The following is a 26,290-nucleotide window of genomic DNA, read 5'->3' as shown; positions in this document are numbered from 1 at the left end:
TTGGAAGCATTCAATTCTTGGCAGGACAGTTGTTGTGCATGCTGATATCGATGATCTCGGCAGAGGTATGCATTATATTCTCTCACATAACTCTTTAAACAAATGAATAGATGAGAATGTTAAAGACGAACCCGTGAATGTTTTGATTGAAAGAAAAAAAGAACAAATATTAAAATTGATGTTTGTATGTAAACAAATCAATGCTTTTAAGTTTGAGCAATTCGGGGTATGTATTTTAAGAAAAATGAAGTTTGATTTCAAGTCATTAGCGATATAATTTGTTAAATACAACACATTTATTGGTTAATAGAGTTATATGCCATCTTGACTCTGTCTTAAGTACTTCAAATCCACAAATCTCTTTGCATCATCTCATATCACAGATGAATCATTAAAGAGGGAGAGAAGAACCGAGGAAGCATGGAATAACTTTAGTATAAATTTGAAAACTTTTAGAAAAGCTAATAACAACAATTTCTCAAAATATTTTTGTGAGAACCGTAGCCAGGTTAGAAAGGATTTCAAACACTTTTGGTTGATCAATCACCATCCTATTAATCACCATCCATACAGAACCATCAAGGCGTAAGAATTACAAAGGACCTCATTTCTTGTAAATTGTTTGGGTTCGGACTAAATTAACATGAGAAACAAAGGCAAGCTTAAATTGGTAACTGCATAGTATAAATTACCATTCAATAAATTAATATTGCATAATATTTTTCCAACACCACTGCGTTAGACCCTAAAAAAAAAGATTGCACAAAAAAAAAAAAGATTGGACATAACTGGACTCAAATAAAATGTACCCCATGTTTAGAAAGTGTCAGTTGGTTTGTGTTAACTCCGATGAACACCAAGCTAAAATAGTTTAAATCTTAATCCTACTTTTAAGTTGTACCAACTATGGTCAATGTAAAAGCCATTGTTTCGTCACTTTAATCCGGATTTGCAATAAGCGGCTTTTATAAGTTTTATTACAAATGATGCAGCCAACTCAAAAACCGGTAACTGTTAGCCTAATTAGAAAGAAATCATTTCATAGGAAGCGGGCCCACTTCCTCATTCAGATAGGTGAGTTTCCATAAAGAGTGTTACTGCTACACCCCACTTCAATCTTAAATTGAAACTATATATCTCATTAAGACTTCTTTAAAGTCATCTTTCACATGCAGTCACACTATCACGTCTACACCATAGGGAAGGGACAGAGAATGAAATTCTCTGATAGTGTTTACTTTTACCCACCACAAATTAGTTGTCTCATTCGAAACCTTAATCTTGGGATCTCCAGTCATCAAGGTTGAGTATCCTTTATGGCAAGTTTAATTTATGAGCTTAAGCTCCATCCCCCTCGATGCATTTTTAACTATCTCTTTGTACAAACCTTTCCTCAAAGGTTGTGCGATATTCTCCTTGGACTTTATCCAATCAATTTAAATAACGCCGATTGAGATTAGTTATTTTTAGCTTTAGCTATTATATTTTGGCTAACGCAATGTATAGATATAGCTGGCACGGGCCTATGCCAGAGAAGAATATTTTCTAAAAAGCATCTTAGGCACTCGGCCCCCTCTCGTGCTTTATCTAACGCAATACTCTCCGATTCCATAATGAACAGAGTAATATAAGTATGTTTGGAAATCTTCCAAAAACAAACCCTCCTGCTAGAGTGAAAACATATTCACTCGTAGACTTAGACTCCTCTGAGTCAACTATCCAGTTTTCATCACAAAGTACCTCAAGGAAACAAGATACCTATCATAAATCAAACAAAAGGTAATAGAGTGTTTTTAGGTACCATAATACTCTACTAAGTGCATCCAAATGATCTTGCTCTGGACTACAAGTATATCTACTTAACTTACTCACAATATAGGCAATGTTTGGACTCTTACAGTTCATTAAATTCATCAGAGATCCTATAACTCTTGAGTATTCAAGTTAAGATACTCCATTACCCTTATTTTTCTCGAGTCTACAAGAAGAATTGTATGGAGTACACGCATGCTTACAATCAGACTGATTGTATCTCATAAGTATAAATTCAATATAATGAGAATGACTAAGACTATAAATATTTGATTATCTTATAATCCTCATCCTTGAGATTACATCAAAAGGGCCTAAGTTTTTCAAGTCAACGTCCTCATTCAGTGCATGTTTTTAGTGGAATTAATCACATCTATGTTTGTATCAAGTATAAGCATATCATCAACGTACAATCATACAATCACACATGCATCCTTAACAAGTTACTTGTAAAAATACTTGTCAGATTCATTAACTTAAATCCAATACACATTATCACATGATCAAATTTTCCATGTCACTGTTTACGTGCTTATTTTAAAATCCATATAAAGATTTGTTCAACTTACAAATTTTGTCTTCATATCCTTTCACTACAAAGTCCTCATCAGGTTGGTGTATGTAAATTTCTTTATCTAATTCACGATTTTATAAAAGTTGTCTTAACATCCATCTGATGTATCTCCAAGTTGTTTATGACGGCAATATCAATTAGCATCTCAACAGAAGTAATTCTCGTCACAAGTGAATAAGAATCAAGGAAATCTACACCTTCTTTTAGTTTATAGCCTTTAGCTACCAACTTAGCCTAATATTTTTCCACAGTTCCATATACCTAACGTTTCCTCTTAAAGACTCATTTACATCCCATGGTCTTACTCCGTATAGGTAAACTAGCAAGCTCCCAAGTCTAGTTCCGACGGACCGAGTCCATTTCACTAAATGAAGCTTCTTACTAGAATGGGGTTTCAGTAGATGTCAAGGCTTCTTTACAAGTCTAGGATCAGACTAAGATAGGTATGTTATGAAGTAAGCTTCATAAGAAGTCTTGAGTCTAATTGTTTTACTTCTCTTAGGCTCAACCTCAGCTTCATCTTCCTTTAAGATAAGTTCTGACTATTTGAAAATAAATCTAGGGGATAAACATCACATCTCTAATGAGGTACATGATTAAGAATAAACATGTTCAAAAAACTCAGCATCCCTAGATTCCGTAATAATATTCACACCAAAGTCAGAAAAAATCTGAAAATACACAACCAAAAATCTATACGTAGAAGTATACTAAGCATACATTATATGAAGACACAATCAACATTTTTTGTTTCTATCTCGTTCTTTTAGGAAGGGGAATGAAAATCTTAGTTAAACACCCCCACACTTTGACGCATTCATAAGAAGGTCATCTACCTTTCCATAAATCATATGGAGTTTCATCTGATCCTTAAAAGGGTACTCTATTCAGGATATACTACTTAAGAGGAATACCTCCCCCCACGAGGCCGCAGGTAAGAACTAATCAACATGAAAAATATCATCTCCTTAAGGATACAGTTGTTATGTTCAAGGCTTCTAATTGGGTTTCAACTTCAATTTTATACATCTTAAGGCTTCTAAGGCATCATCCTTATCCCTAAGCAAGTATACAAGATAGTACCTCGTACAATCATCTATCGAAGTTATAAACCATCTTTTACCACAGTGGTTTTGGGTTGAACTCATGTCAACTAGGCATAACTAAATTAATTCTAAGGGCTTAGAATTACTTTGAAAATTTGTGCTAAAAGGTTTTATAACATATTTTGATTCTTCACAGATTTCACTTTTGTGTTCAAAATCCAAACTAAATTTGGGTACGCAGCCTATGCTGGCCAGTTTAAGCATTGACTCATGATTTTACGGTTCAAAGTGTTCCACGCAAAACATTCAATCACACAAAGAAAGCACAAGAATCAACTATGTTCACTTCATCAGTTTTTCCGTTAAGCTTATATAGACCCAAAGTCCTATAACTCTTGCCTAAAAAATCACTTCCTAGTTACAACAAGTTTTCCAGATTCAATTAAAATTTTATATCTTTTACCATCTACAACAGAACAAGATACAAGATTCTTGCATATGCTTGGAACATGAAAACTTCATTCAACGTGAGAATATTACAGATATGAGCTTCTTCTCGACATTTTCCTTTTATACAACCTCTGTCTCAGATGAGTTACTCATAAAGAGTTTCTCGACATCCCTTATCTTTTGATAAGAGGTGAACAGGTCTCTGTTTCAACAAACACGCTTAGTGGCTCCAGAGTCCACCCCAGTCTCTCACATTGGTTATTAAAATAACTTCCGACATCATGCCATTGAACTCGTTCTAGTCTGTTTCAATTAAATTAGCATTAACTTCCTACTTATTAAGGTTTTAATGTTGTCTACACTTTACTGCCATGTGGCTAGGAATTTTACAAACATAACAATCACCCTTAATTAAAGTAATAGCGGATTCAGTTTTACGAAACATACCTTTCCTATGAAGACTATGCTTAGAGTTGTGTTTGATGTTCTTTCCTTTGTCATCTTTGGAAGACTTGTGTTCATCCACATGCGCCTGGTAGCCATGTCCCTTTTCAGTTTCATGTCACAATCTTCGTTTATACTCTGACCACAGAACAGTAATTTCCCAATCACCTAATACACCACATCTCACAAACCTTAGTTCTGAATCGAAAAATAAAATATGAGTTTTGAAGATAACATCTAGATCCACAAACTTCGTTTGAATCACCATTTCAAAAAACTCATGGTTACGCCATAAAACTACTTTAGTTAACAACAAATTTCTGCTCGTCAAATTTTTTTCAGAAACGTTTCTCTGTTTTGTAAAATATAAAAAAAAAAACTTTTACAACTCCAAAAATTCTGAAATTTTATGTGGGTAACTATCAAGATGTCTATTACATTAGGCCAAAAGAGTTCCTCGAAATTCCTTATAGGTTAAGAGATAAATTCGAAACTCTACAGCTGACCAAAAATTTGTTTTTTTGTTTTTCACTTCACAATTAACATCCATGATTATTACCAATTCTAATGTCTTAAGATTGTTGGGTACAATAATCAAAATAAGAAAAAAATCAAATAAGCAAAAGTTATTGATACTTAGCTCCTTTATAATGGAAGTGATCGATTCGATAAAACGGACGAGCTCCCCAAATCTCCGCAACAGCAACAAGAAAAAACTTTGGAAAAACAGCGTGAGTCACGTGTTCAACACGCTGCCCTTAAGACATTAGCGCCCGACTTTACCCAAGAGTGATGTTATAGCCCTCACAGGACTGATATCTCCAGGATAAAACACCCTACTACACCTACTACTAGCATGTGCAGTAGATGCTCAACTTGAGCTTGGCAACTCCGAAAAAACCATTAAGGAAAATCGCAAACGTTAAAGAAATCACTATAAAATATTTTCCCTTGGAGGTCTCTCTAAAAAATAGAGAATCCCCTTTCCCATTGATTTTACAAAAGTAGTGAATTTGTTTATATAATTGACAAATACAACTTAAAAAGAGGAACTTCCCGATTTGGGCTAAAAAGATTTTCTGTTCATAAGAGAAAACAATAATTAATTTTAATTAGTTAAAGGTTTAAAATAAAATAAAATATATAAAGTTTTCCAACACTAGTTCCTCAATGTTATTCCAAAATTAATTTGAGCCATATACATTGTCTATAAGTTCGAATTGATACATTTCTATTATCAGCGAACAAGATCTACTTCAGGTTATAATTTCGAGACCAAATTTGTCGTATGATTATGCATGCAAATAGTTAAAATATTATCAAAATTGGTAAAACTTATTCGGATTTGTTTATACATTTTACAATTCGGACCTAACAATTGAATAGTCTACCAATTGTCTTCATCTTCTTTAGATTGTGCATGATTAGGGATTTTGGGCTCTGAAAGATTAGGGTTTTTAGAAGAGGCGGCAATACCTCTGTAGGGATTGTCTGCATCTGGATATCTCATTATTTTTTTAATGATTGCCATGATTGCATTAATTTTATTTTGTATCAAGCTATTTTTGAATTTTATGTGCCGAAGAAGTGAGAGATGGAATTGAAATTTGATTTTTTTTTGGTTCGTACACATATGAAAATGAAGTGATTGTATAAAAAAAATGAATTATTTATTTTAACCAAATGATAAACATGTAATATTTTCTGTAAAGGTAAATGTAATATTAAGAAATCAAGGTTAACCCGGGATATAACAACTGTGCCGAAACATTTCATAGCCAAAATATCTTGATTTAGTTGATCTGAGCGCAAACTTTCTTTTTTTTATGCAAAAGAAAAAAGAAAAGAAAATCATTTGCCAAATCGAAGAAAAAAAACCATTTCTAATGCGGTGGGCCGTTAAAGGACTCACCTGTCGCCACCAAACCAAGACCAAAATGTTTTTGGTACAACACTTATGGAGTATATTTTTAGTTTTTTTATTTGCGAAGTCGGTTGGACAAACACAAAGATTCAAATTCTTGACTTGAATTTCTTTTACTTGCGAAGTCGATTGGACAAACACACAGATTGAAATTCTTAGAATTGAATTACAGAGTAGGAACTATTTGGCCAAACAGACAAACTTACGGGCGTGGAAAAAATACCAAAGGAAACTCAAACAACAAAGAGGGCAAAAGGGAACCGTTTGACAAATAGACGACTCGGTCTTAATTACTAAAAACAAACTGAGCAGTCTTGAGTCAACTCGGACCACTACACTTAAACTGTATCAGTTCGCAACTGATTCCCGCGTGAAAAATGGTAAAAGAGTGTCCGAAGAGATTCTCGGGAACATAAAAACAAGTGCAGAAAAAACGTACACTATACGCTTATACCCCTCCCCCCCTCTCTCTCCACATCAGTCTCTCCATCTCTCTCAATCTCAATTTCCGGGAGTTTTTCTTCAACTCTCAACAATGGCCACGATACCTCATCATCGTCAACAACAGCAACAACATTTTCATCAGCAATCTAAATCATCATTTAGGTACGAAACAACGAACTCTTGTATTGATTTTGGTGATGGATTTCTGGAAAAAAAAAATCTTCAGTTTTTGATTGATTTTGTTGTTTTTCTCTTTAGAAATCTATTTGCAGTAGATAATCAGATGCCTGACTCAACGAGTTTCGTTGATCAATCTCTCCCGCAGTACATACCTAATTGTAATCTCTCTGCCCTATCTTTCTCTCTAAGAATCTATTGATCTTTGTATTGATGAATTTGATTGTGCCGATGGTTTATGTCGGTGGATTTGATGCTGCAACAGATAGCAGTGGTGAGGGTGGTGGTGGTGTTGATCGAAGATGGATTGATGGTTTTCAACCTAAGAAGATGAGATTGATAAAAGAGGAGGAGTTGGATACAAACAACAATAACTTTCTGACTGGTTTATTACCAATGCGTTCTGTTCCAACGGGATTAGGTTTATCTTTGGATGATAAAAGTTCTGTAGAATTTCAATCTTCGTTGCTATTGGATGACTCGATCAATAAAGAATTGCAGAGACAGGATGCAGAAATAGATCACCTAATCAAAGTTCAGGTAAAAGGAATTCTGTTTATTACGATTTTATGATAACGCTCTTACCGGCCTAGGGTTCTATCTCATTTTTGGGAGTTACGACTTCCATTTTGTTTAAAAAATTTTAGACCTTAATACTTGATAGATTGGAAAGTTCATTTGATTTTTGTTTGTTCCCCTAACCTTGGTTTATCTGGGACGCTTCTAGCTTCTTAGTCTAGATGCCAATAGTATCTGTTAAAGGCTATTGAATGCTAAGAGATTATTGATGTTTCCTAAAAAATTTATCCCTTTCTTACTAATAGGCGGAGCAGTTGAGGCAAACAATCCAGAAGAAGGTTCACGCAAACCAGTTGCAAACTATTTCTTTTGTTAAAGAAAGAATCCTGCAAAAGCTTCGTGAAAAAGAAATGGAGGTTGAGGATGTAAACAAGAAGAACACTGAGCTCGAGGAGCAAATAAGAGTGTTACTGGTAGATGCAGGTAACTGGAAACAGCAAGCTAAGAGTAATGAGAACATGATTACTGCCCTTAGGATCAATCTTCAGAAAGTGTCTGTACAAAACAGAGATAGCAAAGAAGGGTGTGGTGACAGTGAATTAGATGACACGGCATCATTTTGCAATGGCGGGACAATAAACCAACTTGTTTGCAAGGAGAACAAAGGCGTGAAAAAGTTGATGACCTGCAAAGTTTGTGGATATAATGAAGCATGCATGTTGTTGTTGCCTTGCAGGCACTTATGCTTGTGTAAAAATTGCGAGAGTAAGGTCAGCTTTTGTCCTCTTTGTCAGATCTCGAAGTTTATTGGCATGGAGGTCTATATGTGATGGTATAGGTTGAGTGTTGTAACTCAATCTTGTCCACTTTGATTAGACAACCATAAGTGATATTCTCATTCTTGCTTCGAACAATATCATGTCCCTGGTAGAATGTTTGCGTTATCAATGCTGCTGTTGAAACACCCTTTATATTTTAAATAAAATTGTATAGTTTTTGTTGATTTGACTACTTTGGGGCATGGTTAGCTTTCGAAATAATAGAATAAGTTATACTTGTGCTGTTATAAACTGAAACTGAATGAGTTGTTTGTGATTGTATTCTCAATCTCTCGGTAGATCTGAGGGTGGGGTTTGAGTTCAATCTTGCACTACAGATGCAGAGTGGGGTTTGAGTTCGATCTTGCATTACATATGCATGTAACATCTTAAGATGTTTATGTAAAACGTGAGATAGTTCTTTATGTCTTGCTGCATGACTCAACTAGTGCAAAAGAGACTTAGCACATTAATATATTTGTCTTTTTGCTAATTACTGTCATCTAATGCTTGACACTCAGTGCCAATTGAGGAAAATATTGGAAAACGAAAACTGGTTTTGGTCATGGTGGTCTGGTTTTAAGTGACATGTATTCTCATGGCAGATAGTCATAGATATTTAGTCCAGGATTGATCAAGGTTAGTATTTCATATTCATTTGTTTGTGTTTCTTCTTTTATACCAAGTTATCAACGTATACAAGACATGTATTCTGATTTCAAGTAAAGCTTCTCTATGATGAGGAACTAGAAATGCGGATTAGATCATGCTCATATTTACTGATTTGTAACTGTCGTATTCTGTTATCTTAAGTGTTCTTGCAAATTGTTTGGTGTTGGTCTTTTCTCCTGATATTGGTGGTTACCTGAATGTAAACTAGAAATCAGGGGAGCTGTACAAAAACCAGAAATCTTGTAAGCTACATTTTGACTCAATGCTGTAACAATCTCCCGCTTCGTCCAGACTGCCACTACTTCCATAACATTATGTACATAGGACACAAAAAGTATGATTTTTCTGTTCTGCATGTTAGTTTAATTTCTTTTGTTTGTTTTCAGCAGCCATCCTGATGCAAATGATAGTCATTGATATAGTAAGTAAACTATAATGTCATCTAAGACCTCTGGACAGTGGTAGTAACCTGAAGTGATATGCTCTTTGTATTCCTTCATCTTGTTTGTATTGCTCTTTGGAGGTGGAGAATTGTAACATGTAAGACTCATCGTTGATGTAAATTTTGTCGAATGTATAACTATGCGAGATATGGTTGCTTAGGGTCGTTTTACAGGGAAATGGACACTTTAGCATGGGCTATTTGTGTTAAAGAGATTTTGGTAAGTTTCACCTTCGGAATTCAGATGGGTCACGCTGGTGTTTCATGAGAAGGGGTAGGTGGGATACTAGATTCTTAGCGCAGGAAGTGAAGTGATATGCACCTGCTGTTACTTTTATTTCCAAGTTGGTCTATGCCAGGCATTAGTGGGTTAACTGTGAAGATATGGTGTCAGTTGTAACAGTAGTCTTCTCGGTTTGACCGTTAACATAACAAACCTAAAATAACATGATTATGCATTTCTACTGTAAATGATGAACACAAAAGTTTAATTTTTCTTTGGCAGGTATGATGATGTGACCTTATTGTTATGGTTAATGACGCGGTTGGAGCTGATTCCAGTTTATTCATGATTCTTCAGCGTATTCATATAAAAGTAAGTTAAGTTTTTTTGTTTGTTGGTGAATCCCTAGGGCTTGGTGAATTCTTTTGATCATACTAGAGTCATTACCCAAGTCACTTTAGTTGCTTTCTCTATGTCTTGTTATTGTTACGCACAGTTGTTTTTTCATTTTGAAGCAAGCTCAGTTGTTTTGAAGTAACAAATTTTGAGACAATAATAAATATGTAAGTTCATAAATTATTGATAAAAAACAAAACAAAAACACACACTAAAACACGTAGTGTGTGTGTGACAGCAGGTGTTGATAGAAAATAAGCAAAAAAAAAACTTTCGCAGGTGCAATATTTGATGGTTCTTTAAACTTGATTGGCACACCGATGTACTAGTTACGTATTTTTTGAGTATAGTATAGGTTCATAAGCCCAACATCGTAGTTGCGTACTTGCATAGGCATAAATTTTTGTAGTTGTTAGGAATTTACCATCCTCAACTTTTTGAGGTTCACTTACTTCAAACACGAGAGAGTTTCATAATCATAAAAAATACTCACTGCGTTGGCTCTGCATTGTTTCACGTATGTATGCTGTGTTTGTGAACCATAAACCAATTCTTAATTTCTTGAGTTTTCTTTGGTTCTTCTGACGGACTTAGATCCATGTCATCTTTGGCCTGCATTTTTCTTAGATAAGCTGTTCTCGAGACTTTTCTATCATGCATCTCTAGGCGATTTTTCAGAGGAAACTCTTGTTTATCCTGATGCTCGATTCAGAATAGCTGGAAAACGTCTTTTTTTTTGTTAGAATCTTTTCAGGTTTAAATCTTTATGTCGAGAAAGTTTAACACATGTAAAAATGGAGGATGTTTATTTTACACCCACCAAACAGAACAGCATCTACACAAACAGTAAAAGTAGAACATAATAAGTTAAAACATATCATGAGAAGGTGTTTTATCCATAAGGATCCTCTTTCTGCAGAACTTTAATTCAGCTGATTTTATATCTTGCATTATTTGTCCTAATGATTTGAACATCAAATGTTTTGAGATTTTATTTATATTAATATTTTATTTTGGTTTTGGTTTTGCCGCTAGTTATGAGTTAATATCCATTTTTCTTAGGTGGATGAGATCTATATTAGCCGAGACCAGTTACAATCAATATAGTACATGATTAAGCATTCAATCCCTTCTAATGAGATACAAGATATTTGCTGTGCGTATGTATATTTTGTATACACTAAACCATCCATCAAACTCATTCCACCGAACCTTCACATGGTCTTGCCTGCCATGTCTAACTCTTTTTTCCTCCTTTTTTCATAAACATATCATCGAAGTCAAGATATTTCATTTCAGGTAAAAGAATATAGAGAGTTAGATCATTTGTTGGACGACACTTATTCTGCAAGTACTAATAAAGTATTGGCTTCATTTCAATCATTCCTTCCTCTTCTCCTCTCATTCTTTGTAAAAGCTTCTCATATCGGGGTGGGCTCCTTTTCCCACCATTTATTTTTTGTCAGAACAGATGCTTGTACATCAGGAATTATTTTTGGTTTGGGTTTATATCTTTTGGTGATAAAATTCACTTGAAATCATTTGTTCCCTTTCTTTTTCTTTTTTCTGCTTTTCCTTTCTGCAGCAAATGTTTTATTAGTTGTTCATGTGAATATGCAGTAATTGATGCCTATACACGTTAATAATTGAGATCAGCTTTGATTCAATATCCAGTCATCAAAGCACAATTAACGTAATGCACACTGTTGGGAGCTGTAGTTAATGGTTTCAAAAAGCCCATCTGCGGCCTGCTGCGCATGTGTGCATGAATAATTTACCTTTTTGAAATTTCAAGGCCTATTGGCACAGAAGGTTAATTTTTGACCTAGCATCAGCACAGTATATACTTTTAACTTAAGTCTTGATTTTACCAATCAATCATACTGATATCTGCATGTAATGTAGGTCCTTAAAAATGGGCAACGAGTTCATTGGTGGATGCAGAGCGTAGACTAGTGAAGAAAATTGATCGTCCGTCATCCAAGACAAGTAAGTACTGTATAGTGGAGCCTTAAAACATAATAAGTTAGTGTAGCCATGATTTCAAACTAAGACCCTACTGAGTAACCAAAACACAAAAGCATCATGTCATGAATTTAATTGAAATGTGCTTCCTTCTAAGCTAGGCGTTCATATACGAATTCAATATGCATGATTAAACAATACATAGAATATATTGCACATACAATGCATGATTAAACTAAGACTCTCAAATGCATCGAGTACTATCACCACTATTCACCATTCCATGCATTTGCATCTTGCCTGAATATCATCCAACTTGATGAGATTCTTCAATCTTTGTATTTACATTACCTTTCTCTATTGTTTATAAAGCCAATGTCGGCTAGTATCCTTGGGTGAATCGACACAGGCATAAATATGAATTATCCTGAAACCTACTAATAAAAGTAGCTATACTAATTAGGTTGTCTTAATATATTATTATACTAACATTTTGTAGGTATACTGTCCCAAATATTCTTTTGGGCCTTCAGCAGGATTACCTCCATTTGATGATAACCGCAGGATCAAAGATCAGATGGCTCGAGCATATAGGCATTGAACAGTTACAGAGGTATCAATCAATCTTCTCCTGATCATGTCTAAATAATTAAATTTCATGCTTTATTGATTGATTAAGATTAGAACATTACTTTAAGGTCTCATTAAAAAGAGAATTTAAAAGATAAGTTCTTTAGGACTAATGGACGTGAGAAGGTGGCGGGTCCTTAATGTTGCATGAAATGATGGTATAACAAGGGGAAGGTGGTCTGGGTTTCATCTCTCACAAAATTGATCCCTTGGATTGAGCAGTAACAACAGCCTTGAAAGGGTGGGACCCTTTTAGGTTTTCTTTCTTTAGTTTAGTGCTTATTTTAGGAAGTAACATAAAAGAAGAGAAGAAGAAGAAGAAAATAAGGTGATATGCATGTGATCTAACAGCCTTTATGTCTCGCTCTTCTTAACATACACCAAAAAGAAAAATATACGAACCACCAAATGACTCATATCTTTAATCTCTTTGCTTTGTTGACATTTACCCACCACACGTTTTGTTTAGTTATGTTTATTAGCTCTTAATCACACACACGGGCGCACGTTTGTTGTATACATTCACTGCAAAGGTTGGTATGTAGAGTAATCCTATCCACTTGATATGATCCATATCATCCCACAGTTTTGCTCAAATAAGATGTCCTAAAGCCATGTCTTTACATTCATAGAGAGGGTGTGCATGAATTACGAATATGCATGTCAACTAAAGTAACACATATCTTTGTAGAATCTTTTCTTCGAGTCGCTTTATAGTTTTGTTTAAGAAATGAAAGGGGGTGTCTTTCAGAAAAAAAAAGTGTGGGGGTTAAAATATACTAGTAGAAAAGAAGGATTATAGAGAAAAGACACCTCTTGTTCTCTTCTTTTAATGTGTCGAAAGTGTTCGTTAAAATTTGTTTACTTTTTATTTTTCTTTGCTGATAGGAGACTAATTACTGTTATCAACTAATCTTGCTAAGTCTTAGCATTCATTCGTGGGTGTTTATTCTTGTCGCCCTCGCAATTCTTTTCCTGCTTTAGTAATAAAATTTTGATGATGTTCCTGATTATGCTCTATTATTAGCTGTAATATCTATCAATCAACTAGTTCTTAATTTTTTTGATTCTAGAACTACTTTTAAGTTGCATTAATTGGTCTAATATGTTGGCTCAAGGACCTGTAGCACCGACATTATAATCATAGTCTTTTTCATTTGAGCTTGTTTGGTTAGATTTTCATCACTAGAAAATGGAACTAGTTTACAAATAGTACCATGACTTTCCAAATAAGTCAACATTGTTTTACCAATGTCAGAGGAAGGTATTAGCATATACGAGAAAGAGTAAGAGTTATCTATCTTTTTAAGAGCTGTAGATGGAACAAGAGATTTGGTTTCATGTGGTTGTTCTGAGATTTTCTCATGCATAAATATAGTTTATTGTGTTTTTCATAGATCAGATTAATGAATTATTAACAACAAAAGCAAGTGGTTAGCTGATGTGATCAGCAGATCTAGAGAACATAAATTTGTTTCTCTTAATTAAACAAATGTTTATCAAGAGGCACAACAGACATTTCCATTATTTTTATGTAGTTTTGAAAGATGGAGATTAGCAATTTGAGTTGTATAGTTCTCTTCTCGAAGAAGGACAGTAGTCGAATCTTATCAGTTTACCCTATAAATTACTAAACCGAAATTAAGAAACATATTATTCTAGGGCAGAACTCCAGTGAACGGTAATTAAGCTCTTATAACAAGGGATTTAGGACAAGAATAATTCACCAGGCAATATATAGTTAATTAGTAACACTAACCTAGATTTGAATTACTATTGTTTTGGTGATGTAGTTCTGACTTCTAAGCTTTAAGCTCTAAGCTCTAATAACCAAGATTAATTTTTTTTGTTGGTTTGCATGAAAATGAAAGAAAAAACGATCTATCCAGATTACAGGGGTTGTATCAGGATTGAAATGGTCATTGTTAATCACATAAAAGGGTAGCAATTGTCATGTAGTAGTGGTAAGCAAGTACTACAAAGACAAAAAAATGTTCTTGTCTTTTTGTATTTTGTTCTGTTCATCAGGGTAGTGCTATTTCCTCGTGACCCATTAAAATTTGTTGTGTGATGCAGTTGAAGAAGTACTGCTCGAACCTTTCATATCTTTCTAGACAGAGAAAGTAGCTATTAGTACCCATTGTTATTATCATATTAGTGTAAAATAATAGAAAGTGGAAGAGTTGTGCTTCTAACCGTGCAGTTGGAGTGTGAAGGGGTTAGAGGAAGAGACAAAAGAGAGTGAAAAATAAAGACAGAAGAAGAACCTCTGTAGATTGTCGTTTTGTTAAACAGATTTTAAAAGAAGAGAGAAGAAGCAAGCAGAACCAGGAGGGTGAGAGAGGAAGATTGATTCTTTTCGAAGAGATAGTTCTGCTGCACTTCTGCATTTCTCTTGTACATATTTAAAATACAAAAATGTCCCCAGATCATTGTGTCCTTTCTCATTTTGATCCAAATATATGTGTGTTGATTTTAAATCTTCTGTATGTCTTATTCCTTGAGAACACCATTAGTTTGGATTCACTTTTAAGTTTTATGTCGTATTATAAATTATTTTTAAAAAGACAATCTTGGCGGTGGTCATGTGCGGGATGTGAGTGTGTGACTAAGTGATGGATGAGCAGTATGTGATTGGATGTGGGGTTCATGTCTCTCTATCTCTCAATCTAAATATTGGAACAGAATCTTCTTCCTTCCTCTCTCAGTGTGTGGAGCTTTTCTTAATTTTTTTTCTTTTGTTTGTGTTTGGTGATATATGGCTAGTGGTGGTAGTGCCGTGGTGGTGGGGCTCTCCGTAGTTGGAACTGCCGATGACTGAAAAATACTGACAACCTGTGAGCCAAAGACTATTCTCGAAAGGTTTTGTTGGGTCCAGACTCATATCTCAGGTAGGGATAGGATCATCATGCAGTGCACTCTATGAACTTGCCAGTTTCATCATGCAGCACACTCTGTTAGCTACGAGTTTTATTTACATAAGACGTTTATGACTTAGTGTAGAAATATACTTGGTTGCCTACAAATAGTATAGCAGTTTGCATGCATAACTTCAGACTTACCTCTGTATACAGGCAAGTAAACTGTTGTAGTTATCTCCGAGTTTGCTAATTCATGAGCGTTTAACCCCAAGTCTATTAGTTAACTGATCAACTAGTATTATCATATAATTTTGGATGATGAAGTGGTCCTGACTTCTGTATGTACTAAATTTGTTTTGTAGGGACGAAGGTGGGTGGGGGAAAAGTGGTCATCTGGTGTAAGTGGATAGTGAATTGAAAATATGTTTCCATTATATTTAAGAAAACTACAAGAAAGAAGAGATCACGAGCGTTTTCTAATAAACAAATCCAGTACATTCAAACTCTGTCTCTCTCCATGTCAGTCGCTGCACCCATTTTCATTTTTTTTGCAGTTTGTTAGTGCTGAGTGTATAGAGAGAGAGGTTTGAACTTTGAATTGGAAATTTGGAAGTAGAAGAGAAGAGAAGAGAGGAGGGAAGGAAGGAAGGAAAGAACAAAGAAAGATTTGGAAGAAGATACTATATATTTCATACATGGAGGAAGCACTTCAGCAGTAGTAGCAGCGATATGGATATTGGGACTTGAAACTGACACAGTGGACACACTAATACATAAAACTTCTAACTCATAATCACATGCATTATTCGTCGTTACACACTTACACTGCTGCATTCTTGGGGTTAACTCTGTTGTGCTAGCAAATTATTGTCCTGCGGAGTACGGAGTGTGTCAATTTTCCCTTTGATTTTGGTATAATTACGTAACAGGAGGTTAATACAGAGGTGAAAGAACAAAGGAGCGTTGAGAGAGAGATTGATTTGTGTTCATAGATGTTGGATTCAGAATTCAAACTGATATCCACGTGCTCTGACTATTTAATATGTGCAGTAGGAATCTGTCCCTATTTCATGAACAAATGAATAAGAGACGTACTAGATGCCCGTGAAAGTATTCAGGTACAAGGAAGGATTTTGAATGATTTTTAAGAGAGTATTGAATTCTGTTATGGGCGCCAAGGACTGTCTATCTATGACGAGAAGGATGTCATCTGAAGAGAAAAAGTTAATGCCCAACGGTACAAAGGAACTGCCCTACCAGCAACATGGGTCTAACACTCGCGACGAGTAACACAACTGTTAATCACGTATAATAGTTTTGCTTTCCTTGTAGAACTTAATTGAAGGAAAGAACAAAGAAAGATTTGGAAGAAGATACTATATATTTCATACATGGAGGAAGCACTTCAGCAGTAGTAGCAGCGATATGGATATTGGGACTTAATTGAAGGCTAGGCATTCATTCATAATTTCATAATATTACCGAGTCTTGATTTGGGAACTGTTGGGATTGGCTCAATTGCTTTACTCCCTAATATCCAAACCTTCTTGTTAGGCAGAGTCTATTGCTTTAGGGTACTACTCCACTTATATGAAGGTCCATAACTAACGGTCAACTGATTGATGGTTAAAATAGAGTGATCTTTTTTACCTGAATTCTTAGCAATTTAAACGCACACTCAATAACGGGCACTTTTCCAATATTGCTTTGGCATAAATGATGATCATGACTAAGAAAGAAAAAGTTACCTCAAAAAGTAGTACGTGTATTTAGTTGATAGATAGATTCGAATGATGAGATAACTAGTTTTGGGGTTTGATAACTTTGAAGTTTGAGAGTATGGAGTCATGATTGAGTTTCATCTGAATTCAAGAAAGGAAAAGTCGAGTATTTTCAGGTGCGACTGAGATACTGTTCAGTGCTCCAGTTTGAAGATCACCATCATCATCATCCAGGGAGCAGGGAGTACATCTGTTATATCACCAGTGGGGGACTTTACTCCAAAAATATTATTAATGAAACTTTTGGGCTCAATAATTCAACCACGACCTGATTATTAGTAGTGGTCAATGTGTACTGCATGACTTTTTTAAGAAACAAAAAAAAACTATCTAGATGCCTATTTATGCATGCTTTATAAAAACTAGCAGCAGAGGCTAGTTAGCTACCTAGAGGGAGTATGTTTGTGTGCATGGGGAGAAGATAAATATGTAGCTTGTTTTAGTAATCTGTAATAAGCTGAACAGCGACGACCAAATACCCAAAGGTTACTTGAGTGGACTACTGAGAATAAGTATTGAATAATAGGAATGTACATTTAAGATAGATGGAGAAGTATAAAGAGAGCTTTGAAGTTTGAACTTACTTTGGAATATATATTTATGGTGATGTGATTTGATATAAATGAAACGAAATGATGATGATGATAACGCCAGTATATATCATAGCCGAAGAAGAGCCAGAGGTCTTTAGAAGGTGAAAACGAGATGGAAGAAGAAAATGGTGTCCTTTTTAATGGCAGGCTTTAAATCCCTGCCACCTACTACTTAATCCTGCACATTGTTCAAAGCAAACAAAATTTCTTGCATCTCATTTCGCCTCATCTCTATTCTGCAGCTTGCAAGTTTCTATCCCCTCAGCAGTTTAAGTATTATAATGCGGAACATAAAAATTACTAACGCCAACTCCGGGCCTATGGAAACCAGTTAATTAATATGCCTCCGACCTACAGTAATGTACTACTACCATACGATCAAGATATGTACTCATTTAAGAAGATATATAATAGATCCTAGACCAAATTGATATGTATCTTTGTTCCAAATCAGATAGGACTAGTAAGACTTTCACAAAATGTGATAGTGAAGTAAAGGTACCTCAGATAATGAAGCACATGAAGTTTCTAAAATTGAAGATTTGAGGGAGACCTTTCATCATGTATTAAATTTCATAGATTTTAAATAAAGATGGATGATGCACGAAGAAGAGCGGATAGGAGTTTAATATGCGAGTGAAGAAGAGAGCCTCTATAGGCATGCACTACAACCGCATCACACACACAGATATCCTCACCCCGGTTTTAAGTGATTGTGCGCGCAGAAGACTAGTCACGGGTTTATCTTGAAAAACTCGTCTCTCCTACTAGTTAATATATACATCACATTTCACAGTAATAGACAGAACATACAGACACACATATTCTCTCTCTCATAAACCCCAAAACCAACTAAAAAAAAACCATTCTCCTCAAAAACCACATCATTTCTCTCTCAAACTTACCCATCAAAACCCCCTTCAAATCTCTACCTTCTATCCTCAAACTCATTAGAGCACCTTCTACTCTCTTCTTCTCTCTCTAGCTCTGTCTGTTTCTTTCTGAGTTTTTCTGTCTGTCTTTCTCACTCTGAAACCTTCCATCTTCTTCTTTTTCTTCTTCTTCTTCTTCTTCTTCATTTTCTTCTTCTTCTTCTACTTCTACTGCTTCTTCTAAGTTTTCTACACATACAAAAATCATCTTTCTTTTGAACCTTCTCTTCTTCTTCTTTATATTTTCAAGAAAAACTATGGCTCTTATGTTGGACAGTAACAATAATAACAACATGATGAATAACTCGTCATCATGTGAAGGTGGAAGTATATTGTTAGCATTAGACTCAAACAAGTCAGTACCAGCTCCATTTCTTACTAAAACTTACCAGCTTGTTGATGATCCAAATACTGATCATGTTGTTTCCTGGGGTGAAGATGATTCTACTTTTGTCGTTTGGCGTCCACCTGAATTTGCTCGTGATCTTCTTCCTAACTACTTCAAACACAATAACTTCTCAAGCTTTGTTAGGCAGCTCAATACCTATGTACGTATATAAAAATACTAGCTTCTCTTTCATTTTTAAGGTGTTTTAATGAGTTAACTGGTTCATACATATAGTTTGATGATTTAGCTGATGAATTTGTGTTTGTTTTTCCAGGGTTTTAGAAAGATAGTACCAGACAGATGGGAGTTTGCAAATGAGTTCTTTAGAAAAGGAGAGAAACATTTATTATGTGAGATTCACAGAAGAAAAACTTCACAACCTCAACAAGTTTCTATTAATGGTGGTGGGTCTGGTTTCTATAACCCATTCACTAATAGACTGAGTATATCTCCATCTGATGATAATTCAGATGACCAAGTAAGTTGGTGTGACTCAGCTGATCCCTTATTATTATCATCTCCTCAAAGTCATTATCAGTATCATGTTGCTGGAGGTGGAGGAGGATTCAATATGAATGGAGGTGGTTGTAATGGCAACACGAGTTCGATAATGGCATTATCAGAAGATAATGAAAGACTGAGGAGAAGTAATTCAATGCTAGTATCAGAGTTGGCTCATATGAAGAAGCTTTACAATGATATCATCTATTTTGTTCAGAACCATGTGAAGCCTGCAGCTCATCCTAGTAATTCATACTCATCACCATCTCCATTTGTTATCACTAATAACAACACTAGTAACCCTACTTCAACATCACTAGTTGTCCAAAACAAACCTCAAAATTACCAAAACCAAAACCTAGGGTTTAATTCACAACAACCCATACCACCAAAACAATCTCATTATCATCAACAACAACAACAGCACCATTTTAAGGTTCCATTAAGCCCTAACGCCACTACAAACAACACAACAAGTAGTACTTCTCTACCTATGCTTGAAGAACACAACAACAACAATGGTAGTAGTAAAACAAAGCTGTTTGGTGTATCACTATACTCATCAAAGAAAAGATTACATCCAGAACCTCCATCTGATATGGATATTAACAAGTCAAGGTCAATGTTGAGTAAGAATGATTTAGGCTTAAATCTCATGCCTTCTTCATACTAGAAGATGTTACTTGCTTCATTAATTTGCCTTATTTTATTTTGGTTCTTGTTAGAACTTATTAGAATAATATCTTTCAACTCTTTTAGTTCTTCTTATTTAGCTAGTAGTCATAGAGAAAAAAGTAGCTAGGTTTTTTGAATGATGGTGATGCATGTACGGTTGTTTGTGTGCATTGGTGTTAGTGTATATATATTCCAAGTTAAATTTGATCTCATCACCTTTTTTTTATTCTGTTTCTTGCTTGACCATCCAATATATACTGAACGAACAATGATGATGAAGTTGAAATTAACAAGACAACACTAAATTTTTTGGATTTTCGTACACACCAAACATTTGCCACTTATGGATCCTACTGTTGTTTTTCATTCAGTTACCATTAATGTAGCTCGCTAGATTTTAATTCAGAGCCTTCTGAGGAAAGTTATCAGCAGGTTCTCTTCATCACAAGACACAAGTAGTCAACTAGTCATGATGGTTTTTCATTTGACCATCCCTCTCTAGCTAGCTAGAGGTGAGCTAACTCATTATACTGTCTCTCTGTGAACTAATTAAAGTAGGCTCCATGAAGTTAGCTCAAAAAAGCGTACTCACTGCTCTCCATTAATTAAGCTTGTAATCATGAAAAATATTACTAGCTACTTATTATTGTTTGCATTTTGTGATGGATGGGATTTTTAGCTTTAAGCTGTGAATGTTCTATCTCCATGCATATATATTCTCGGTCTTCTCGATCAGTGGAGAAACAGACCAGCCTTCTACGTAGTGCAAATTTTGATGAAAAAGTAGTCGACAAAGAGCGAAGTAGACGTATTTATTCAGTGTAAGCCTACGGCAACCAAGCTGTTCATTGCAAGACATCATTGCTTCCTTTTATCCCTCAAACAAAATGTTAGCTTCTAGCTAGAGATAGACTATTGGAACGTTAGTTTCACACTAAACCTAAAAGAAAGAAGAGAGAAAAGCCCTTCTTTTCATGACGTTGTTCGTTTCCACGAGAAGATACTTTCATTTTGCATGAAAAAAGTTATGTTTTTTTTTCTCATATATATTTAGATTATAAACGTAAAAGATTAGCTAGATTGACTCACTCAATCATGTTGATAGTATTTGACTGTATCTTCTTTTTTCTTGCTTTCTTCATTTCTAAAGAGAAAAAGGAGAAGAAAATGTAGTAATAACAAAGGTCTTAGTCTTGGAAAGACAGTGATAAAAGAAGAGAAAAAGAGGGGAATATGGATATTAAGATGGATTATTTTTTCTTTTCCTTTTTAGAAGTAGGTCCTCGAGATTTAAATACTAGTAGATATAGAATATCTTTAGAACCCAAAAAAATACTAAGAAAAAGAAACAAAAAAAAATGCAGATAATAACCATATTATATACTATGTTATGTTGGGGCAATCATTTCTCATGATCTAAAGCAAAGAAAAAACACAAACCCTATTTTTATTTTTATTTGGTTAAGAAATATATTTTGGACCCCTTGGACAGTCCATGCAACATTGCAATCACATTTGATTGCGTATCTACAACATGAGAAACCCTAAAACTTTGTCCTTTTGCATTTTGGAGGGATCACACGTGATTTTTGTTCACTCGTGTACTGTAGTTGATGAGGAAGAAACAAGAAAAAGAAAAGAAGAAGAAGTCTCTTTTAACTCTTTAGAGCAACTGCACTGGACGAGCAAACCTATAATTATGGTCCAGGGACGAGACGCAACGGGATGGAGTAAAGACTAAAATCTGGACCAAAACCAAATTCCAGACCATATTTGGTCTGGGACCAAGACCAAAACTATATATAGTGGAGCGGAGGTATAATCACCGTTTGGCATCGGGCGTGTATATAATCTACGCCTGTTGTGAAACGTACGTAAAGTCACCGCCCCATAAACAGGCGTGTATATAAGTTACGCCCGGTTCAGGCGTTGATAAAATGTTCGCCCGTTGGGACGTTGATAAAGTTTACGCCCCACGTCAGGCGTTCATAAAATTAACGCCCCATTCAGACGAAGATTATACAAACGCCCCAGCCCGGCGTTGATATTCTTAACGCCCCACGCCAGGCGTATATATAGTTAACGCCACGCCAGGCGTTTATATAGTTAACGCCCCAGACAGGCGTTGATATAATCAACGCCCCACGCCAGGCGTTTATATAATTAACGCCCCATCCCGGCGTTGATATAGTTAACGCCCCACTGATAACTGATAGAGCAACTTCTCTAGCAGCTTCTTCATAGACTTGTCTGGTGGTGCAATGACCTTGAAATACTCTATCTGTTAAACCCAAAAAAGCCGAATACTGAATTAAGCAGCCCAATTTCAATAAAAGAAGAACAAAATTACCCAGAACTTGAAATCCTAACAATCTAAAGAACATACACTAAGAGTAAAACAAAAGACTTCAACAACCAAAAAATGCACAATTAAGAATGAATGAAGATAAGGTGTTTGGATAATTACCCAATGTATAAGCAGTTGGATACATTGATCTTTCAGGAATACTATTCTTGAATATAAGGGTATTATCACTAACACATTCCCAATCAGAACCATCATTATTATTCTTACCAATCTCTCTAGCATTCAAAGGTCTTAACCTAACTGAAACGAAAATCTTCTCCTGAGATGATGAAATATCTTCCATTTCAGTTTTCTCCCACTGCATTACAGTTTCTTCACTACCCACTGAACAACCCATTATCTTCTTCTTTTCCCCAAACTGATAATAACCAAATAAGGAAAACTCATAAGTTAAGATAAGTTTCAGTACAAAAATGAAAACCCCATTAATACTTAAACATACAACATCTTTTTGCTGCTTTTTTGATACTCTATAAATGAAAATAAAGTTTGTTCAAGTGTTAAAAGCAATGGTAGTTGAAAACTCAAAATACACACTTACTTACAGTGATCTCTCCATTAATCATTGTTACTAAACATAGATTTTGTGTTCCTAATTAAACTAATAGCATAACATAAACAAACAACTCCTCTATATCTTCCTATGTACTGCTTTTCTCTATTTTAATAAGAAAAATATGCTCAATTTCATTACTTTATAAAATAGCTACTCCATTCTTTTTCTTTTTTAATGCTTTGAAACTAAGTTAATGGGGTTTATTAATTATTTTTTTTACAATTTAATGACCATCACCATTCACCTCCCAGAAGTCCAACACTATACGTACGCCTGTCATGAGGCGTTGATTCCTTCGTTCGCCTGAGTGAAATCAAGCGTTGATTATACGTACGCCTGAGAGAAGAGTGAGGCGTTGATTATACGTACGCCTGAATGAGGCGTTGATTATACGTTCGCCTGAAACAGGCGTTGATTATACGTACGCCTCAAACAGGCGTTGATTATACGTACGCCTCAAAACAGGCGTTGATTATACGTTCGCCTGAAACAGGCGTTGATTATACGTACGCCTCAAAACAGGCGTTGATTATACGCACGCTTCATTCAGGCGTTGATTATACGTTCGCCACACCAGGCGTAGATTATACAAACACCCCTTCTTCGAGCGTGAAATATATGTACGCCCCACAACAAGCGTATTCTTTACCAACGCCCCACAACCAGCGTTAACTATATCTCCGCCCGGCCCAAACGAAGATTATACCAACGCTCCACATGCAAGCGTGGATTATACATCCGCCCGACTAAATATACTCCACTGCCTTAACGTGACACTACAGACTAAACTCAAATTTGATCGTTTGTTTTGGTCTTTGATCTTTGGTTTTGATCGTACCACTGTGGACGCTCTTAGTAGTCTCTGATAATGATATGGACAATATCATCTCTTGCTTTCTTCTTTCATCAAATATTCGTTTCACGCTGCTCTCTCCCTCTGCTTAGATGGTTTTTTCTCCATCTCCATTGATGGATTATATCTCCCATTAGGGTTTTATCTAATCAATGTATGATTTGTTATTTTCGTTATTCTCCTCTATCTCTTCTGCTTTTTTTCTCTTTTTTGCTTGGTTGTTTCTCTCATGGCTTCAACTTCACAAGGTAACCCTAACTCTGAGTTTGAAGACATCATCAACCGTATGAATAACCTTATGGAGGAACCTCACACATACAGTTATGATGACAATGATGATGCGCAAGAAACTTCATTTGATACTCATAAAAACGTGCTCTTCAAGTTCAACTCTGGGAAAGAGTATCATCTAAACATTCTAAACGAAGTCCTGTCAAAAGCTTGGAGACCCACTGGTGCAGTTTCGATCACAGATATTGGAAGTGGGTACTACAATGCAAAGTTTCAGTTTTTATGCGACATGGAAACTGCTTTACAAGGCACTCCATGGTCTGTAAAAGAAGACCTAATGCTACTGGAAAGATGCAAAGAAGAATTTCTTATAGAAGACTATGATTTCAAATACGTTTACTTCTGGATACATATTCATGGATTACCATTAAGTATGATGAACAAAGAAAAAGTTTTCAATATCATTAAGGAAATTGAAAATCCATATCCAATAGACTCTGAACTAGCATCTAAACGGGGTAAATACGCAAAGGTACGTGTTAGATTGAATATCACTAAACCTCTGCCTAAAGATATGATTATTACCCTAAAATCGAAAAAGAAGATCACTATCACTTTCAGGTATGAAAAACTCCCTAGATTGTGTTTCTTTTGCGGGTACTTTGGGCATATTATGAAGCAGTGTCCACATCTATCAAAAAAGCTAGAAGAGATCCCAAATCTCAGTCCGGAGGAGTTTGCTTACAAGATGAATGACAAGACATATGCCAGGTATAACGAAGAAATTCGATCTTTTATCAAGCAAAAAAATCCAGGAATCATACGAACAGCTCAAGATCTTCATCAAGTGAAGAAATCTAACACCAATGCTCAGGGGCCGTTAATCTCAGGGAAAATGATCAACGGTAGCAAGGATGCTCCCAGTCAGATACAACTTAATTTGGCAGCATTAAGAATGACTACAAGCAACATTGGGGAAACAACTAATTTAGGGTACTCTGAAAAGTGCAGGCAGCCCTTGACGTCTACTGCAACGGTCTTAAAAAACATAAGTTTATCTAAAGATGACAAGGTGTCGACATCTACAGGAAATCAGGTGATGTACCCTGAGCAAGGTAAGGCTGATAGTCATGTCAATTATAAGACAAATGAAAATGCTGCAGCTACAGAACTGTATGCCACCAACACAAGCACAACTGTAAGGCCTGAAAACCACTCCCAGCTGCAGTCACATGATCCAAGTAAAATGGTTGATCAGAACAGTATTAGCTGTGAGATGCCATCAAAGAAAATTACAGACAGTGAAAGTACGAGAAATACTGAAGGTAATTTTGCTTCGATGAAGTCGGCTATATTACCAGCTTCTGAAAATGGTTCAAAGGCCCAGCTCATAATATATCCAAGAATCCCAATGTTAAAACCCGATAAATCACAGTTGCAGACAATTTCAACCCCTTTCCTTTCATCACACCCAAATACCAAACCTAATTCGAATTTCACTCAGCGAGGAGAAATTTTGAAATCAAGTGAGGCAGATGAGTTCTCATCTATCTCAGTTTCTTCTACGGATTCAACGAAGAAGAAGAATAAGTGTTCGAAGAGATCAGCAAGGATTAATTCGAAAGGAAGCACTGAAAAGAAAGATGAAGAGATTTCAATTGGGGTTAAAAGGCATGCTTGTCCTATGGATATTGATGTTCCAATCAAGAAGACTCATTCAACAGTTAACTCTCAAAAGGGTGTGGTGGCTGCCCAAAATCAGCCACAAGTCCAATGTTAATCTTCTCCTGGAACTGTCGAGGGCTGGGAAACGTCTCGACAGTCCGTAATCTTAAAGAGTTTCTCATGGCTTACAATCCCCAAATTGCTTTTCTTTCTGAATCTCTCCTGAATGAGGTAAAATCAACCAAGCTTTTTTCTTCATTAGATTTTGACAACTACAATTTTATTCCTGCAATTGGTAGAAGTGGAGGTCTGGTTATTCTGTGGAATGATTCTGTTAACCTAGAAATTCT

The 26,290-nt window shown here is 35.5% G+C and overlaps 3 protein-coding genes across 4 annotated transcripts; all 3 read left to right on the top strand.

The window, feature by feature from the left end:
* The first annotated feature begins 6,683 nt into the window (after nt 1-6,683).
* LOC113289527 (BOI-related E3 ubiquitin-protein ligase 1-like) lies at nt 6,684-16,846 on the top strand. Of its 2 annotated transcripts, XM_026538797.1 has the most exons (10): nt 6,684-6,856; nt 6,953-7,032; nt 7,137-7,411; nt 7,696-8,160; nt 9,828-9,917; nt 11,562-11,753; nt 11,847-11,930; nt 12,406-12,519; nt 15,303-15,427; nt 15,760-16,846. In XM_026538797.1, exons 1-5 carry the CDS (start codon nt 6,786-6,788, stop codon nt 9,831-9,833), a joined length of 897 nt encoding a protein of 298 aa, XP_026394582.1. In that variant the 5' UTR covers nt 6,684-6,785; the 3' UTR covers nt 9,834-9,917; nt 11,562-11,753; nt 11,847-11,930; nt 12,406-12,519; nt 15,303-15,427; nt 15,760-16,846. The 2 variants fall into 2 exon arrangements, with proteins under 2 accessions (XP_026394582.1, XP_026394581.1); XM_026538796.1 differs by lacking the exons at nt 9,828-9,917; nt 11,562-11,753; nt 11,847-11,930; ... (1 more) ...; nt 15,303-15,427; nt 15,760-16,846 and adding an exon at nt 8,730-8,959.
* Nucleotides 16,847-18,618: 1,772 nt separating this feature from the next.
* On the top strand, nt 18,619-20,420 carry LOC113286247 (heat stress transcription factor B-4-like). Its single transcript, XM_026534913.1, has 2 exons — nt 18,619-19,251; nt 19,366-20,420. Exons 1-2 carry the CDS (start codon nt 18,961-18,963, stop codon nt 20,263-20,265), a joined length of 1,191 nt encoding a protein of 396 aa, XP_026390698.1. The 5' UTR covers nt 18,619-18,960; the 3' UTR covers nt 20,266-20,420.
* Nucleotides 20,421-24,273: 3,853 nt separating this feature from the next.
* LOC113291575 lies at nt 24,274-26,055 on the top strand. Its single transcript, XM_026541097.1, has one exon. It carries the CDS (start codon nt 24,274-24,276, stop codon nt 26,053-26,055), a length of 1,782 nt encoding a protein of 593 aa, XP_026396882.1.
* The last annotated feature ends 235 nt before the right edge of the window (nt 26,056-26,290 follow it).

Source organism: Papaver somniferum, chromosome 6 (assembly GCF_003573695.1).
Source record: "Papaver somniferum cultivar HN1 chromosome 6, ASM357369v1, whole genome shotgun sequence".
In the NCBI taxonomy this organism is placed as follows: Eukaryota; Viridiplantae; Streptophyta; class Magnoliopsida; order Ranunculales; family Papaveraceae; genus Papaver; species Papaver somniferum.
This window is presented reverse-complemented; position numbering and strand designations above follow the sequence as displayed.